At 54.8% G+C, this 14,389-nt stretch overlaps 1 protein-coding gene across 1 annotated transcript; it reads left to right on the top strand.

Annotated features, from left to right (window-relative positions):
• Positions 1–4,374: 4,374 nt before the first annotated feature.
• FAM171A2 (family with sequence similarity 171 member A2) lies at positions 4,375–14,286 on the top strand. Its single transcript, XM_049859754.1, has 8 exons — positions 4,375–4,512; positions 7,736–7,963; positions 8,194–8,286; positions 10,754–10,912; positions 10,988–11,167; positions 11,266–11,382; positions 11,520–11,646; positions 12,635–14,286. Exons 1-8 carry the CDS (start codon positions 4,395–4,397, stop codon positions 14,088–14,090), a joined length of 2,478 nt encoding a protein of 825 aa, XP_049715711.1. The 5' UTR covers positions 4,375–4,394; the 3' UTR covers positions 14,091–14,286.
• The last annotated feature ends 103 nt before the right edge of the window (positions 14,287–14,389 follow it).

The raw sequence follows: 14,389 nt of genomic DNA, 5'->3' as shown, positions 1-14,389 counted from the left end.
TTTGGTAGGGTGGTCAGGGAAGGTCTTTCTGATGAGGTGAACAGAGACATGAATGAGCCATGTGGCTGCTTGGGGATGAAGTGTTCCAGACAGAGAGAATAACCAGTGCCAAGGCCCTGAGGTGTGTTCAAGCAAAAAAGCAAGGAGGCTCATGTGGCTGAAGGTGGGTGTGTGAGGGATTTAAAAGATGAGGCCAGAGAGGTGGCCTGGGGACAGGCATGCAGCACCTGGTAGCCACGGAAGGACTTTGGACTTGATGCTACATGTTGTATTGGGGGATGCCACTGATTAATACATTTACCTCACAACAGCTACTGGTATTTGATTTTACCCAAAAGGGTAAAAGGGAGATTCTGAAAAGAACAGAATAATTTGACATCCATGCATGGCAAGTGCCAGAACAGGTTTCAAGTTAGGTGACTGTGACCATTTAGAGACATATTAAGCTTTGATCCTTGAACACCCTCCAAATTACTGCTCCCTCCCCCGCCATTGTAACTGGATGACCCCTGACATCTTTTTTTTTTATTCTTATTGTGCTTTAAGTGAAAGTTTACAAATCAAGTCAGTCTCTCATACAAAAATTTATATACACCTTGCTATAAACTCCTAATTGCTCTCTCCCTGATGAGACAACCCGCTTCTTCCCTCCACGCTCTCTTTTCGTGTCCATTCCACCAGTTTCTAACCCTCTCTGCCCTCTTTTCTCCCCTCCAGATAGGAGATGCCAACATAGACTCAAGTGTCTACTTGATCCAAGAAGCTCATTCTTCACAAGGATCTTATTCTATCCCATTGTCCAGTCCAATCCCTATCTGAAGAGTTGGCTTTGGGAATGGTTCTTGTTCTGGGCTAAGAGAAGGTCTGGGGGCCATGACCACCGAGGTCCTTCTAGTCTCAGCCAGACCATTAAGTCTGGTCTTTTTATGAGAATTTGGGGTCTGCATCTTTATCCCACTACTCTCCTGCTCCCTCAGGGGTTCTCTGTTGTGTTCCCTGTCAGGGCAGTCATCGGTTGTAGCCAGGCACCATCTAGTTCTTCTGGTCTCAAGCTGATGTAGTCTCTGGTTTATGTGGCCCTTTCTGTCTCTTGGGCTTCTAATTACCTTATGTCCTTGGTGTTCTTCATTCTCCTTTGGTCCAGGTGGGTTGAGAACAATTGATGCATCTTAGATGGCAGCTTGCTAGCATTTAAGACCCCAGATGCTGCTCTCCAAAGTGGGATGCAAAATGTTTTCTTACTAGATTTTATTATGCCAATTGACTTAGATGTCCCCTGAAACCATGGTCTCCAAAACTCTGCCCCTGCTATGCTGGCCTTTAAAGCATTCAGTTTATTCAGGAAACTTCTTTGCTTTTGGTTTAGTCCAATTGTGCTGACCTCACCTGTATTGTGTGCTGTCTTTCACTTCACCTAAAGTAGTTTTGTTCTTATTTGCTATCTAATTAGTGAGTACCCTTCTCCCTCCCTCCCCCCTCTCATAACCATCAAAGAATATTTTCTTCTCTGTTTAAACTATTTCCCCAGTTCTTATAATAGTGGTCTTATACAATATTTGTCCTTTTGCAACTGATTAATTTCACTCAGCATAATGCCTTCCAGATTCCTCTATGTTATGAAATGTTTCACAGATTCATGATGGTTCTTTATCAATGTGTCGTATTCCATTGTGTGAATATACCATAATTTATTTATCCATTCATCTGTTGATGGGCATCTTGGTTGCTTCCATCTTTTTGCTATTGTAAACAGTGCTGCAGTGAACATGGGTGTGCATATATATCTGTTCGTATAAAGGCTCTTATTTCTCTAGGATATATTCCAAGGAGTAGGATTGCTGGATCATATGGTAGTTCTATTTTTAGCTTTTTAAGGATGTGCCAAATCAATTTCCAAAGTGGTTGTACCATTTTACATTCCCACTAGCAGTGTATAAGTGTTCCAGTCTCTCCACAACCTCTCCAACATTTATTATTTTATGTTTTTTGGATTAATGCCAGCCTTGTTGGAGTGAGATGGAATCTCATTGTAGTTTTGATTTGCATTTCTCTAATGGCTAATGATCGTATTTCTTCATGAATCTGTTAGCTACCTGAATGTCTTCTTTAGTGAAGTGTCTGTTCATATCTTTTGCCCATTTTTTAATTGGGTTATTTGTCTTTTTGTAGTTGAGTTTTTGCAGTATCATGCAGATTTTAGAGATCAGGTGCTGATCAGAAATGTCATAACTAAAAACTTTTTCCCAGTCTGTAGGTAATCTTTTTACTCTTTTGGTGAAGTCTTTTGATGAGCGTAGGAGTTAGGAGCTCCCAGTTATCTAGTTTTTCTTCTGCACTGTTAGTAATGTTTCGTATACTGTTTATGCCATGTATTAGGGCTTCTAATGTTGTCCCTATTTTTTCTTCCATGATCTTTATCATTTTAGATTTTATATTTAGGTCTTTGATCCATTTTGAGTTCATTTTTGTGCATGGTGTGAGGTATGGGTCTTGTTTCATTTTTTTTGCAGATGGATATCCAGTTATGCCAGCACCATTTGTTAAAAAGGCTGTCTTTTCCCATTTAACTGATTTGGGGCCTTTGTCAAATATCAACTGCTCATATGTGGATGGATTTATGTCTGGATTCTCAATTCTGTTCCATTGGTCTATATATCTGTTGTCTGACATCTTATCTTGATCCAGCAAGGCATTTATCATTTCTCCTTAACAGACAAGACAGAATTGTGAGCTGGAAGATAAAGACTCAGATTTAGACCCAAACAATTCTGATAAAGCTGAAGTAGATCTCTCTGGGGGTGTCCCAAAGCTCCATGCTGGCTCTAGGCTTCCTGGCACTGTTGTGACCCCCTGAATAGAGGCAGAGGAAGCTGCTCTTTACCCTGCAGATGGGTGCTGGCTGGGAGGAAGCTCCAACACAATGGGTGACTGAAGCAGATTCAAGGCAGCCTTGACAGACTGTAAAGTTGGGTGGAAACCAAGGAGATGAAATTCGCCAGGGATGAGTGCAAAGTCCTGTGTTTGGCTTCCAAAGAATTGGTTACATAAGAATAGGACTGGGAAATCTGGTCAGATGGAAATTTCTGTTAAAAAGAAAGAGAGAGAATTTGATGGTTTTGTCCACAAGCTCAGAACAGGTCCTCTTAAATCAGAAGACCCAGCCAGGGGACCTGACCAGTAGGGAAGCCTGCTGTCTTCTGGGAGATCAGGCCCTTGTCCTGGGTATCAAGTCCCCTCCTGGGCACCATAGGAAAGAGAAGGTGACAAGTCAGAGAGAGCCAGAAGAGACTAGATTAGGTGAGGATTTGGCCAAGCCAGGGCTGAGTGTTGATGACAACCAGAAATACTGAGCTGGAAAGCTGGATTAGGGTGGGGCAGACCAACAGCTGTTTTCAAATGTGGGGTTCAATGGTTGAGGAAGAAGTAAAACAGCTGGTTTGTTGCTGGTGAAGCCAGAACTAGTGGCATCAACGGGTGATTCTCAGTGGGAGAATAAACCGTGCGTTGACCTCTGGAAGAACTCCCTAACCATTATGACTGCCCAGCAATTGATCTGGTTACCTGGGTGCAGGTGAGCCCCACCTCATCCTAGACCAACAACAACAAAAAACAAACCAAACCTGTTCCCCTCGAGTTGATTCTGACTCATAGTGACCATCTATTGTGCCTCGGCTCTGGTCAGGCATGTGCTCAACTCTTTGTATCATATCTCATTTAATGCTACGACAACCCCATGAGATAGGGATTATTAAAATCCTCAGGTTAGAGGGAAGACGAGGGGGACCAGAAAGCTAAGTAACTTGTCCATGATTTAAGCAAGAGACAGAAGCTGGACAAAAATCCAGGTCTGATTCCCAACCGGGTGCGTGCCACCTCAACACTACGCCAGGAACTGTGCGGAGAGGAGGGAGTCCTTACACTTTTTTGAGGCACTCATGAACCATACACCTTTGAGAGTGTGCTTTAAGGGATAGCCCTTCCTCCCGCCCAATTTCAGGGGCTTTCGGACCCCAAGAACCCCAGTGATTGTACCCTTATCGCTACTCTCCCTTTCAGCGGAAGTCTGAGAGCTGAGTCTGGATCAGCTGGGCGTGGGAGTGCCGCAAGTCATGGTCCTCTGGGTGGGTTGGTGGCTAGCTGTTGGGGTCGGAAGGGCTGGGGGCGGTGGGCGGAGCCGGGCCGGGAGGGGGCGGTGCCGGGAGGCCCGCGGTGCGGGGCGCCGCCTGCAGGGGGCGCTGGCGGCGGCACCGGGCGGAGACAATCGCGCTGAGCGGGCGCCGCAGCCGGAGCGGGAGCCCGAGCTGCGCGGCGCGGCGCGGCGCGGCGCCGCGCGGGGGCTGAGCGGGGCCGGCGAGCGCAAGCCATGGACAGCTAGGGCCCGGCAGAGCCCCGCGATGCCGCCGCCGAGTGGCCCCAGCGTCCTCGCGCGGCTGCTGCCGCTGCTGGGACTGCTGCTCGGCGGCGCCTCCCGGGCTCCCGGCAAGTCGCCTCCAGAGCCCCCCAGCCCGCAGGGTGAGTCCCGGTCCGAAGGGTCCGCGATCGCGGGCCTGCGCCCCCCTCCGACCCGGCCCCCGCCTGCCAGCCCTGTATTCGCGGCGCTCGTGAATTGGGGGTATTCTCCGATTTGGGTGGGGAGAACTAGGTGACCTAGGGTAAACGTTAATGGGGAAAGGTGGGCGGAGGGGGGCTGCCTGGGGTGGGGGTCTCGGACAGACACAATGGGGAGGGCGGGGGTCCACGGGCTCCGCGCCGCCGCCCCCTCCTGCCTTGTTTTTCTCCCTCCTGGTCCTCGAGGCGCTGCTGCCTGAGCCATTGTCTACCGAAGGCACCCGCCCAGAGGCGGGCTGGGGCGGGCGCCGGCACCGCGGCCCCCCACGGAGTCCTCGCTCCCGACTCAGGCTAGGTGGGGGCGCAGGCATCGGCTGCCACCTTGGCCCCGGACGGGGCCTGGGCGTCTAGAGCCGGACCTAAAGGGTGGAGGGGAGAAGGGGGAGTGGGTGAGGCTGTGGGCGGGTTTGACTGATCTAATGGGGTTCTTCGCCCTGGAGCCTGACAGCCCTCAGTGGCCCTCCAGGTTTAGAATTGGGGTGCACCCAAAGAACGCTGATCGGCTTATGATGGAGGTGGGCTGTAGTTGGAGGGCTCTGGAAAAGGGTTACATTGTGATCCCCAGCTCAAGGCGCATGGCAGGGTCGTGGAGCCATGCTGAGCTGGCTGACTGGACAGTGCCGGCTGGGAGGGCAGGTGCCTGGGTCCCCGCCCAGCAGGCCTTCCGTCACTCCTGTTCCAGCCCACACCCCCTCGCACCCCCTTCTCATGTCACCTCTCCTTCGCAGTGGAGCCCTCCTAGCGCCTCCCTGGGCCCAGGTGGGTGCTCGAGGTGAGGGTGGGGTCTGCTTCTGCAACGGGTAGGGTGGGAAAGCAAGACCATACTCCACACCCGCTGCTTGGGTTCTTAGGGGCCTCTGCCCACCCCAGTCCTGCACCCTCCTCCCAGCCTCTTGTCCCACCACCCCAACTACGGCCCTCCCATCCCCTACTTCTGCAGCCCATCCACCCTCAACCTGAAGTAGCTAGCAGGAAAAGCAGGGTGGGGGGGGTCTGGGTGAGGGAAGTGGGGTCCGGATGGAGGGAGGCAGTCGGATTTCCTCCTGGAATGAGGCAGGGCTGAAGCTGGGAGAGGCGGATATTGTGTGGAATGTCAGACTTCCAGGAATGGAAGGATCTCCCCTGGCCTCAGTCTCCCCTGGTCTCTGGGGGGTGGAGGAGAAGGTTTTGCTAGGTAGTCTCTCAGGAAGGCCCTCCCTCAGGCCGCTGCACCCCAGGGGAGGGGGCCCAGAGGACTGGCTGGAATAGAGCCAGGATAGGGGCTCTCCTAGGCCCCTGGCTGGGAGCCCAGGCTGGGCGGAAGGGGGAAGGGAATCTGCTAGGCACTTCCCCACCTACTGCCCCAGATTGCCACTGACGCCTCCTTCAGGCCTTACCTGCCCACCCCTGTTTTGTCCCCCAGTCTCTCTCTCCTCTGAGACTCTGGCCCTGGAACCCAAGGCATTCCCTCAAATGACCATATTCCCAACTCCTGGGTCCCCTCCTCCCAGCTGCTCAGTCCAGCTGCTCCTTCAGAATTCCTTCTGGGCAGTGGTGGAGGAGGGGGGCTGCCAGCTCCTGGGAGAGCCACACAGTGGGAGAGTTTTGGGTGTATGCGCCCACTCAGCAGGGTGGGCTCTGGCTTGGGAGGGGAACAGGAGGGAGGCTTAGGCCGACAGCTGGGTGGGATGCCAGAGGCAGGCGTGGTGCTGGCCCTGGGATTGGAAGCCTGACATGAGACACCTGTCATGTGGAGTGTCAGCCCCACCCAGCCTTCCCAAAGTCCCCATGACCCTCTGACCTCCCTGCACCCTGCTGCTTTCAGGTCCAGGTCTTCTGTCCATACCTGGACTCTACTAGGTTTGTGTCCAGCAACCAGCCCACTCCCTACCTGCCTCCTCTGGGCCCCGCATTGATCTCCCTATAACTTTCCAGGCAGGACACCTACTCCTGTAATTAGCAAAAAGGTAGGGATGAGGCATGTTCTTGAAGGAGGGGCCCTGCTAGTGGAAGGGGTAGGTAGTGCTGTGAATCAGAGGGACTGCCTGGGGGAATAACTTAAGGCCTGGCTCACCCCATCTGAGCTCAGAACACCTGCAGACCCAGCCTGGCCAGACTGGCTTGGGACAGGGGGCAAGGGGGCCCTGGAAGGCAGAAGACAGATGGGTTTCCCATCTCAGCCCCCTCTGCACCAGTTTCCCTGGGCCTTGGTCGGCCCCCCTAGACCTCCTTCCCCTTACCAGGGCCCCAGCTCCCAGCCCATCTCCAGGGAGGAATGAGGGCGTTGCCATGGTGACCAACTAGCTGACCAGCTGGGAGGGGGCAGGCTGTACATGTGAGGGGGAGGGGTTAGGACGTACTTGTTTGGGCTTAGGGGTTGGGATGAGTCCCCAAATCTGAAGGGAAACAGGCTTGTGCAAAGGATTCTGGGAAAAGGATGAATGATGGGAAACACCAATTCCCTAGTGTCCCCTTCTCAATTTTTTCCTGAGAAGCTCGAGTCTTACCCAGCCATCCATCCTCCCTTCTGAAGGCCTAAGTCCTGACCTCTCCTCTCCACCTTCAGGCCCCTAGTTCTTCACTTATTCATCCTTCTCAGCCCTCTTATCTTTGTCCCCTCCCCTGACACCCACCATATAGGGTCCAATGGTTAAGAGTGTGGGCTCTAGAGGCAGACTGCCAGGTCTGGATCCTAGACTGGCCACTTAACTATAGTGCCTGATTTGCAAGTGTCTAGATTCTTTGAGCCTCAGTTTCCTCATCTGTCAAATGGGGTAAGAGCATGTTTTATCTAATCCAAGACACCATTGACTGTAAGATGTACCATTATTTCATGTACCAGTGAGAAAGAAAAAATACTGCCAATTATAATTATGATATCATTGATTACAGGTATCACCTGAGTTCAGATATGTTAAAATGTGAAAAAAGTGCATGTGTTAGACTCGATGAAATATGGTGATAGCACCCACCTCACAGTCCAGTGTGCCATGTAAATGAGTGCTCTATAAATGCTTCTGTAGCCTCAGCCCCACAGCCTCTCCCAGACAAGAGCCACTCCATCCCCCCCACCCCAGTCTCAGGGTTCCCCTAACTCTGTCTCTTCCCATCCCTCCTTCTCACTCCTCTCACCCCATCTTGTCCACAGAGGTCCTGATCAAGGTGCAGGTGTATGTAAGCGGGGAGCTGGTGCCTCTGGCCCGAGCCTCAGTGGACGTGTTTGGGAACCGGACCCTTCTGGCAGCTGGCACCACAGACTCAGAGGGCGTGGCCACACTGCCCCTCAGTTACCGCCTGAGCACCTGGGTGCTGGTCACAGCTGCCCGCCCTGGCTTCCTCACCAACTCGGTGCCCTGGCGTGTTGACAAGCTGCCCTGTAAGTGCAGGGGCAGGTGGAGGGGGAGCAGCAGCTGACCCTCCAACAGCCCCTTCCCAAAATAGTCCTGGGGGTGGGGTAGAGGGGACAGGCCTTCCAGCAGCTGCTGCCTGGGCTGGGTTTGCAAAGGGGGCTTTGGGAGGATGAAGCCACTAGGATTCAGAGGGCAGGAGCACCCTGCCTGGGGAGGGGGTGGCTTCTCTGGAGCTGAAAGGCTGCCCCTCCTGCAGTGTATGCATCCGTCAGCCTCTACCTGCTCCCTGAGCGGCCGGCCACCCTCATCCTCTATGAGGACCTTGTGCACATCCTCTTGGGCTCTCCTGGTAAGGCTTCCCTTCACCCCACCCCCAAACCCTCCTCCTTCACCCTGACCTGGATGTAGAGAGCTCTGTTTGTCCACATATTAGCTGAATGACCTTGGACAAGTCACTTAACCTCTCTGAGCTATGGTCTGTTCATCTGTAAGATGTGCACAAGGCTAGTGCCTAGCCATCTAATTGTGACAAGGGTTAAATAACGTAAAGCATGTGAAGAATTTCACACAGTAGATGCTCAATAAATGTTGCTATTGGGACTTCTTATGGCTTCTATTCTCCCTTTCTTTACTCCTACCTTTAGAAGCCCACTCCCTGCACCTTTATCTTCAGTTGCACACCTACTGGGTGCCTAGCTATTAGAAGGCCACAGGTCATTCTCCAGGTATTGGATATCTACCAAATGCAAGGCCAGAGGTGATCCCACAGTGGTCCTGTCCACCCACAGGCTTTCAGTTTCACTCAACTAATTCTTAATTCTGCACTTCCACTGGGCCAGGCATTGTGTGTGAAGCTGGGGAACAGCGGGAAGGGACAGCAAACTTGGTGAGTTCACAGCAAGTAGGAAGGCAGACACATCATCACAAACTGGAGATCATTACAGAACAGGCAGGGCAGAGGAGCAGAAGACAGCTGCATTCAATATTGAGAACCCCTCACCTGGGAGTGTGGTGGGCAGGAGAATTTGGAGGGGGGGAGCTGTGAGCCCATGGGGGCTGGGGAGTTGAAGGAGGACCAAAGACCCCTTCACTGGAGAAGAAGGTCAGGGGAGCCATTGAGGTACAGGGGCAGAAGGGGACAGTGAGGGGGGACTGGGAGGAGTGGGGGTGCAGGAACACTCTGGTCTGGCTATGCAGCTAGAGCACCTGCTGTAGGCTGGATGAGAAGCCAGGCAGAAGGCAGACTCCATCCACTAGTACAAAGGAGCCACGGTGGGCTTTTGCGTGGGAGGAACTCCCTCCCCAATTTATATTCTCAGCTTGAGTTCTCGTCCATAAATCACTTATTTGCTCGCCTTCATCTCTCTGATCTTGAACAGGAGAGATTTCTAAAATGTCTTTGGAGGTTTCTAAAATGCTAAACTATTTTTTTACCCACTGGCTTAAGCCCGCCATGGGTCCTGCCGCTTTCAATATAGAGCCCAGCCTCCTTCACAAAGCTAACAGCATTCTCTAGGACTGCCACTAAGTGCAGTCTCCCACCCACTTGCTGCTTACAGGTCCCTGGATGCCTCCTTGTGCCTCTGGGTCTTTCTCAGGCCAGTCCTGCTGGAAGTCCCTCCCTCCTCACTTTCTTTCCTTCCTCCCTGAGTCTCATCCTTCAAGACTCCACAGGCCTTCCCTGAGCTAGGCTGACCAAGCTCCCCTTGCACCCTATATCCTTCCATCTTAATAGCAAGGCAGGTGGAATAGTGGTTGGCAGCACCAGCTCTGGTGCCAGATTGCCTGGGCTTCAATCTTGGCTCTAAGAGTGTGTCCTTGAGTTTGTAACCTTGAGTAGGTTACCCAACTTTGCCTCAATTTGTCTATAAAATGGGTTTTGCAATAAAGGTACTTGTCTCAGCGATTGCTGTGTTGATTAAAGGAGTTAATATAGGTATCCAGCTTAGAACAGTGCCAGGCATATCTTAAGGCTTAATAAATGTTACATATTACCAAGGAGACACTGGTGGCCTAGTGATAAAGTGCGACTCCTGCTGATCAAAAGGTCGGCAGTTCGAATCCACCAGGTGCTCCCTGCTAACTCTCTGGGGCAGTTCTACTCTGTCCTATAGGGTCGCTATGAGTTGGAATCAACTCAATGGCAATGGTTTTTTTTGTTTATTACCAAATTGTATTGGAATTCTGTTTATATGTCTGCCCTCACCGCTGACACACACACACAAACTAGACCGCAGTAGCCACTAGTCACATGTAGCTATTTAAATTTACATGCTTTAAATTAATTAAAACTTTAGTTAAAAAATTTCTTAATTAAAAAAAAATTCAGTTCCTCAGTCACACATTTCAAGGGTTTAATAGCCACCTGTGTCTAGTGGATAGCATAATGGGCATTTCCATCACAGCAGAAAGTTCTAGTGGGTACTATAGTAGATAATGCTGCACTAGACTATGAACTTGAAGGCAGGGAATTGTGTCTTATTCATCTTTGTACCCCCAGCACCTAACACAATGCCTGCCACACAGTAGGTGAGAATAATTGAGGACCTGAACCTCATCATTTTATAGGTTTATAATACTGTTTCGGAGAGAGCAAGTAACATGCTCATGGTCACACAGACTAGAATTCACGTCCATGTCCCTTCCAGGTTAACATTCTATGACTGCCCAGTTCTCTCCCCAAGTTGCCACCCTCCCTGGCCTTTCCAAGTGGCTTGAACCAATGACTCCCTTTCTCTACAGATACTTGCTTCCTGCTCTGGTCCCTGGGGAACCTTGTCCCTGGCCAGGTCACTGCAGCCCCTCTCTCTGTCCAGGTGCCCGCTCCCAGCCCTGGGTGCAGTTCCAGCGCCGGGCTGCCCGCCTGCCTATAAGTTCTACCTACAGCCAGCTCTGGGCCTCCCTCACACCGGCCAGCACCCAGCAGGAAATGCGGGCTTTCCCTACTTTCCTGGGTATTGAGACCTCCAGCTCAGGTAATGCTAGGTGCTGGGGGTGGGGGTTGCTCCTCCAAGGACTTAGCCCTCAGCTCTTGTGTCCCCTGCCCCCAGGCAATGGCTCCTGGCTGGAGCTGATGCCACTGGCTGCTGTGAGCGTACACCTGCTGACAGGCAATGGGACTGAGGTGCCACTTTCGGGCCCCATTCATCTGTCCCTGCCTATGCCCTCAGAGCCTCGTGCCCTCACTGCGGGCACCAGCATTCCAGCCTGGAGGTTTGACCCCAAGAGTGGTGAGTGCCTCAGGGGTTCCATGTACTGGAGTTTGGGGAAGGAAAGTGGGGCTTAAGTAGGGGGACGTTGAGTTTGATGAAACCCTCGCCTCTCCCAGGGCTGTGGGTACGCAATGGCACTGGTGTGATCCGGAAGGAAGGCCGGCAGCTCTACTGGACCTTCGTCTCCTCCCAGCTGGGGTACTGGGCAGCTGCCATGGCCTCCCCCATGGCCGGTGAGAGTGTGGGGCAGCAGGGGGCGGAGGGGTGCAGTGGTGGACAGGAGGCTGGAAGGGAAGGCTGGGAAAGTGGACTCCTTCTGAAAGGCAGAAAGGCATCCATACCTGGAACGCTAAGCCCCTGCCTGGCACAGGGCTGGTCACCATGACGTCGGGCATCCAGGACATCGGCACCTACCACACCATCTTCCTGCTCACCATCCTGGCAGCCCTGGCCTTGCTGGTGCTGATTCTGCTGTGTTTACTCATCTACTACTGCCGGTGAGTACACGGGCCTCCATGCCTCAGCCTCCCTGAGCCTGCCCCCCACCGCTCCTCTCATCCAATGCACTGGCTGATGCCTGCTCTAGGCCAGGCCTTCTACTGGGCGCTAGAGCCCCAAAGATGCAGGGGCAAAGCCTCAGGCACTGACAGGAAACGCACATGCAAAGACCTGGTAGCTTGAGAGACAAAGTTCTGGTAGCTTGACGGTGGGGAAGGCAGGACCTGCAGGCAGGGCCCCCATGAGATGATCTTCAGCTGCTCCTACCAGCCAGCTCTCACTCCCAGAAGACCTCAGGCCAGACATGACTCCCCAGTTGGCTTAGATGCTCTTCCCAGGTTCTCACTGCACCTCCTATAAGTGAAGGAGTGCCATTTACCCCTGTTGTTGTGTGCCATTGAGTTGGCTCAGACTCATTGGGACCCTATATGACAGACTAGAACTGTCTCATAGGGTTTACTGGGCTGTAATCTTTACGGGAGCAGATCACCAGGCCTTTTCTCTCATGGAACGGCTGGTGGATTGGAACCACTGACCTTTCGGTTGGGAGCCAAACGCTTTACCTATTGAACCACCAGGGTTCCTAAACCAACAACCCAAACCTGTTGCCGTCAAGTCGATTCCAACTCATAGCGATCCTATAGGACAGCAGAACTGCCCCTATGGGGTTCCCAAGAAGCTGTTGGTGGACTGGAACTGTGGACCTTTTTGGTTAGCAACAGCGCTCTTAACCACTGCGCCTCCAGGACTCCACCGGGGTCCTAGGACCCAAATGCGCACAACCACTGGCTGGACCTCCCATAGACACCGAAGCCCTTTTGGCAAACCAGGCTCAGGTCCCCTCTGAGCACGCCTCCACATCTGAATTCCCGAGCATTCTGCCCAAACCACCAACCATATTCATCCGTCATTTTCTAAGTGCGGGGCTAGGGAGCTGCTCCAGCTGCACCCTTTCCTGACGGTCCCTGTCTGGTCCCTCCTCTCCAGGAGGCGCTGCCTGAAGCCGAGGCAACAGCACCGAAAGCTGCAGCTCACTGGGCCCTCTGACAATAACAAACGAGACCAGGCCACCTCGATGTCCCAGCTCCACCTCATCTGTGGGGGGCCTCTGGAGCCCGCCTCGTCAGGGGATCCCGAGGCTCCACCGCCAGGCCCACTCCACTCGGCTTTCTCCAGCTCCCGGGACTTGGCCACCTCCCGGGACGACTTTTTTCGTGGCAAGCCGCGCCCTACCAGCCGCCCCGCCGCCGAGCCTTCGGGTGCCCGCGGGGGCGAGGGCGCCGGGCTGAAGGGCGCCCGCTCCCTAGAGGGCCCTGGCGGGCTGGAGCCGAGTCTCGAGGAGTACCGGCGGGGGCCCTCGGGGGCCACGGCCTTCCTGCACGAGCCGCCCTCGCCGCCGCCGCCCTTCGACCACTACCTGGGCCACAAGGGGGCGGCCGAGAGCAAGACCCCCGACTTCCTGCTGTCGCAGTCGGTGGACCAGCTGGCGCGGCCGCCGTCGCTCAGCCAGGCCGGGCAGCTCATCTTCTGTGGCTCCATCGACCACCTCAAGGACAGCGTTTACCGCAACGTCATGCCCACCCTGGTGATCCCCGCGCACTACGTGCGCCTCGGGGGCGAGGCGAGCGCCGCGGGAGCGGGCGATGAGCCAACCCCGCTCGAGGGCCCGGCCCCAGGCCCGGTGCGCCCCTTTCCCCAGCCCGACGCCCAGCGCCCGCTGATGCAGGGCCACTCGGGTGCGGGGGGCGAGGGCGGCGGGGGTGGCGGCGGTGAGGGCTGGGGGGGCGGGCGTTCGGCGCCTGTCAGCGGTTCGGTCACGATCCCCGTGCTGTTCAATGAATCCACCATGGCGCAGCTCAACGGGGAGCTGCAGGCGCTGACCGAGAAGAAGCTGCTGGAACTGGGCGTGAAGCCTCACCCGCGCGCCTGGTTTGTGTCCCTCGACGGGCGCTCCAACTCGCAGGTACGCCACTCCTACATCGACCTGCAGGCAGGAGGCGGGGGCCGCAGCACGGACGCCAGCCTGGACTCGGGCGTCGACGTGCACGAGGCGCGGCCCGCGCGCCGGCGGCCTCCGCGGGAGGAGCGCGCCCCACCGGCTGCCCCGCCGCCGCCGCCTGCGCCTCCGCGCCTGGCGCTCGGCGAAGACACCGAGCCGAGCAGCAGTGAGAGCCGCACGGGCCTCTGCTCACCGGAGGACAACTCGCTGACGCCACTGCTGGACGAGGTGGCGGCTCCCGAGGGCCGGGCAGCCACGGTGCCCCGGGGGCGGGGCCGCAGCCGCGGGGACAGTTCCCGGAGCAGCGCCAGCGAGCTGCGCCGCGACTCTCTCACCAGCCCCGAGGACGAGCTGGGGGCAGAGGTGGGAGACGAGGCGGGCGACAAGAAAAGCCCGTGGCAGCGGCGAGAGGAGCGGCCGCTTATGGTGTTCAACGTGAAGTAGCGCCATTTCTGAGCCCGTCCCCAGGGTGCGCGGCCTGGGGTGTTGCAGGAGCACCTGCTCTTAGCCCCAGTGCCCGACCTGGAAAGGTGCCCCGGGCCTGCGGAGCTGTGCAGTGATATGTGCTGGGTAAGGTCTGGGAGGGACCCCATGTGGGCCTCCAGGCCGAGGGAGGTGGGAGGGGTCCAGTCCCCCACCAGGAGGTGCTGGGAGGAGGGCTGGGTGGGTTGAAGCAGTGCCTGTATAGAAATGGCTGTACATAGAAAGGTCTATGTGGGAAAGCAGGAGGGGCAAAGGGGTCC

Source organism: Elephas maximus, chromosome 19, assembly GCF_024166365.1.
Source record: "Elephas maximus indicus isolate mEleMax1 chromosome 19, mEleMax1 primary haplotype, whole genome shotgun sequence".
Taxonomy (NCBI): domain Eukaryota; kingdom Metazoa; phylum Chordata; class Mammalia; order Proboscidea; family Elephantidae; genus Elephas; species Elephas maximus.
This window is presented reverse-complemented; position numbering and strand designations above follow the sequence as displayed.

Bases quoted from the DNA above. Each gene is read 5' to 3' on its own strand.
- FAM171A2 (XM_049859754.1), top strand. From the start codon at position 4,395: ATGCCGCCGCCGAGTGGCCCCAGCGTCCTCGCGCGGCTGCTGCCGCTG. The intron at 4,513-7,735 runs GTGAGTCCCGGT...TCTTGTCCACAG, and splicing joins AGAGCCCCCCAGCCCGCAGG to AGGTCCTGATCAAGGTGCAG. The intron at 11,383-11,519 runs GTGAGAGTGTGG...TGCCTGGCACAG, and splicing joins CATGGCCTCCCCCATGGCCG to GGCTGGTCACCATGACGTCG.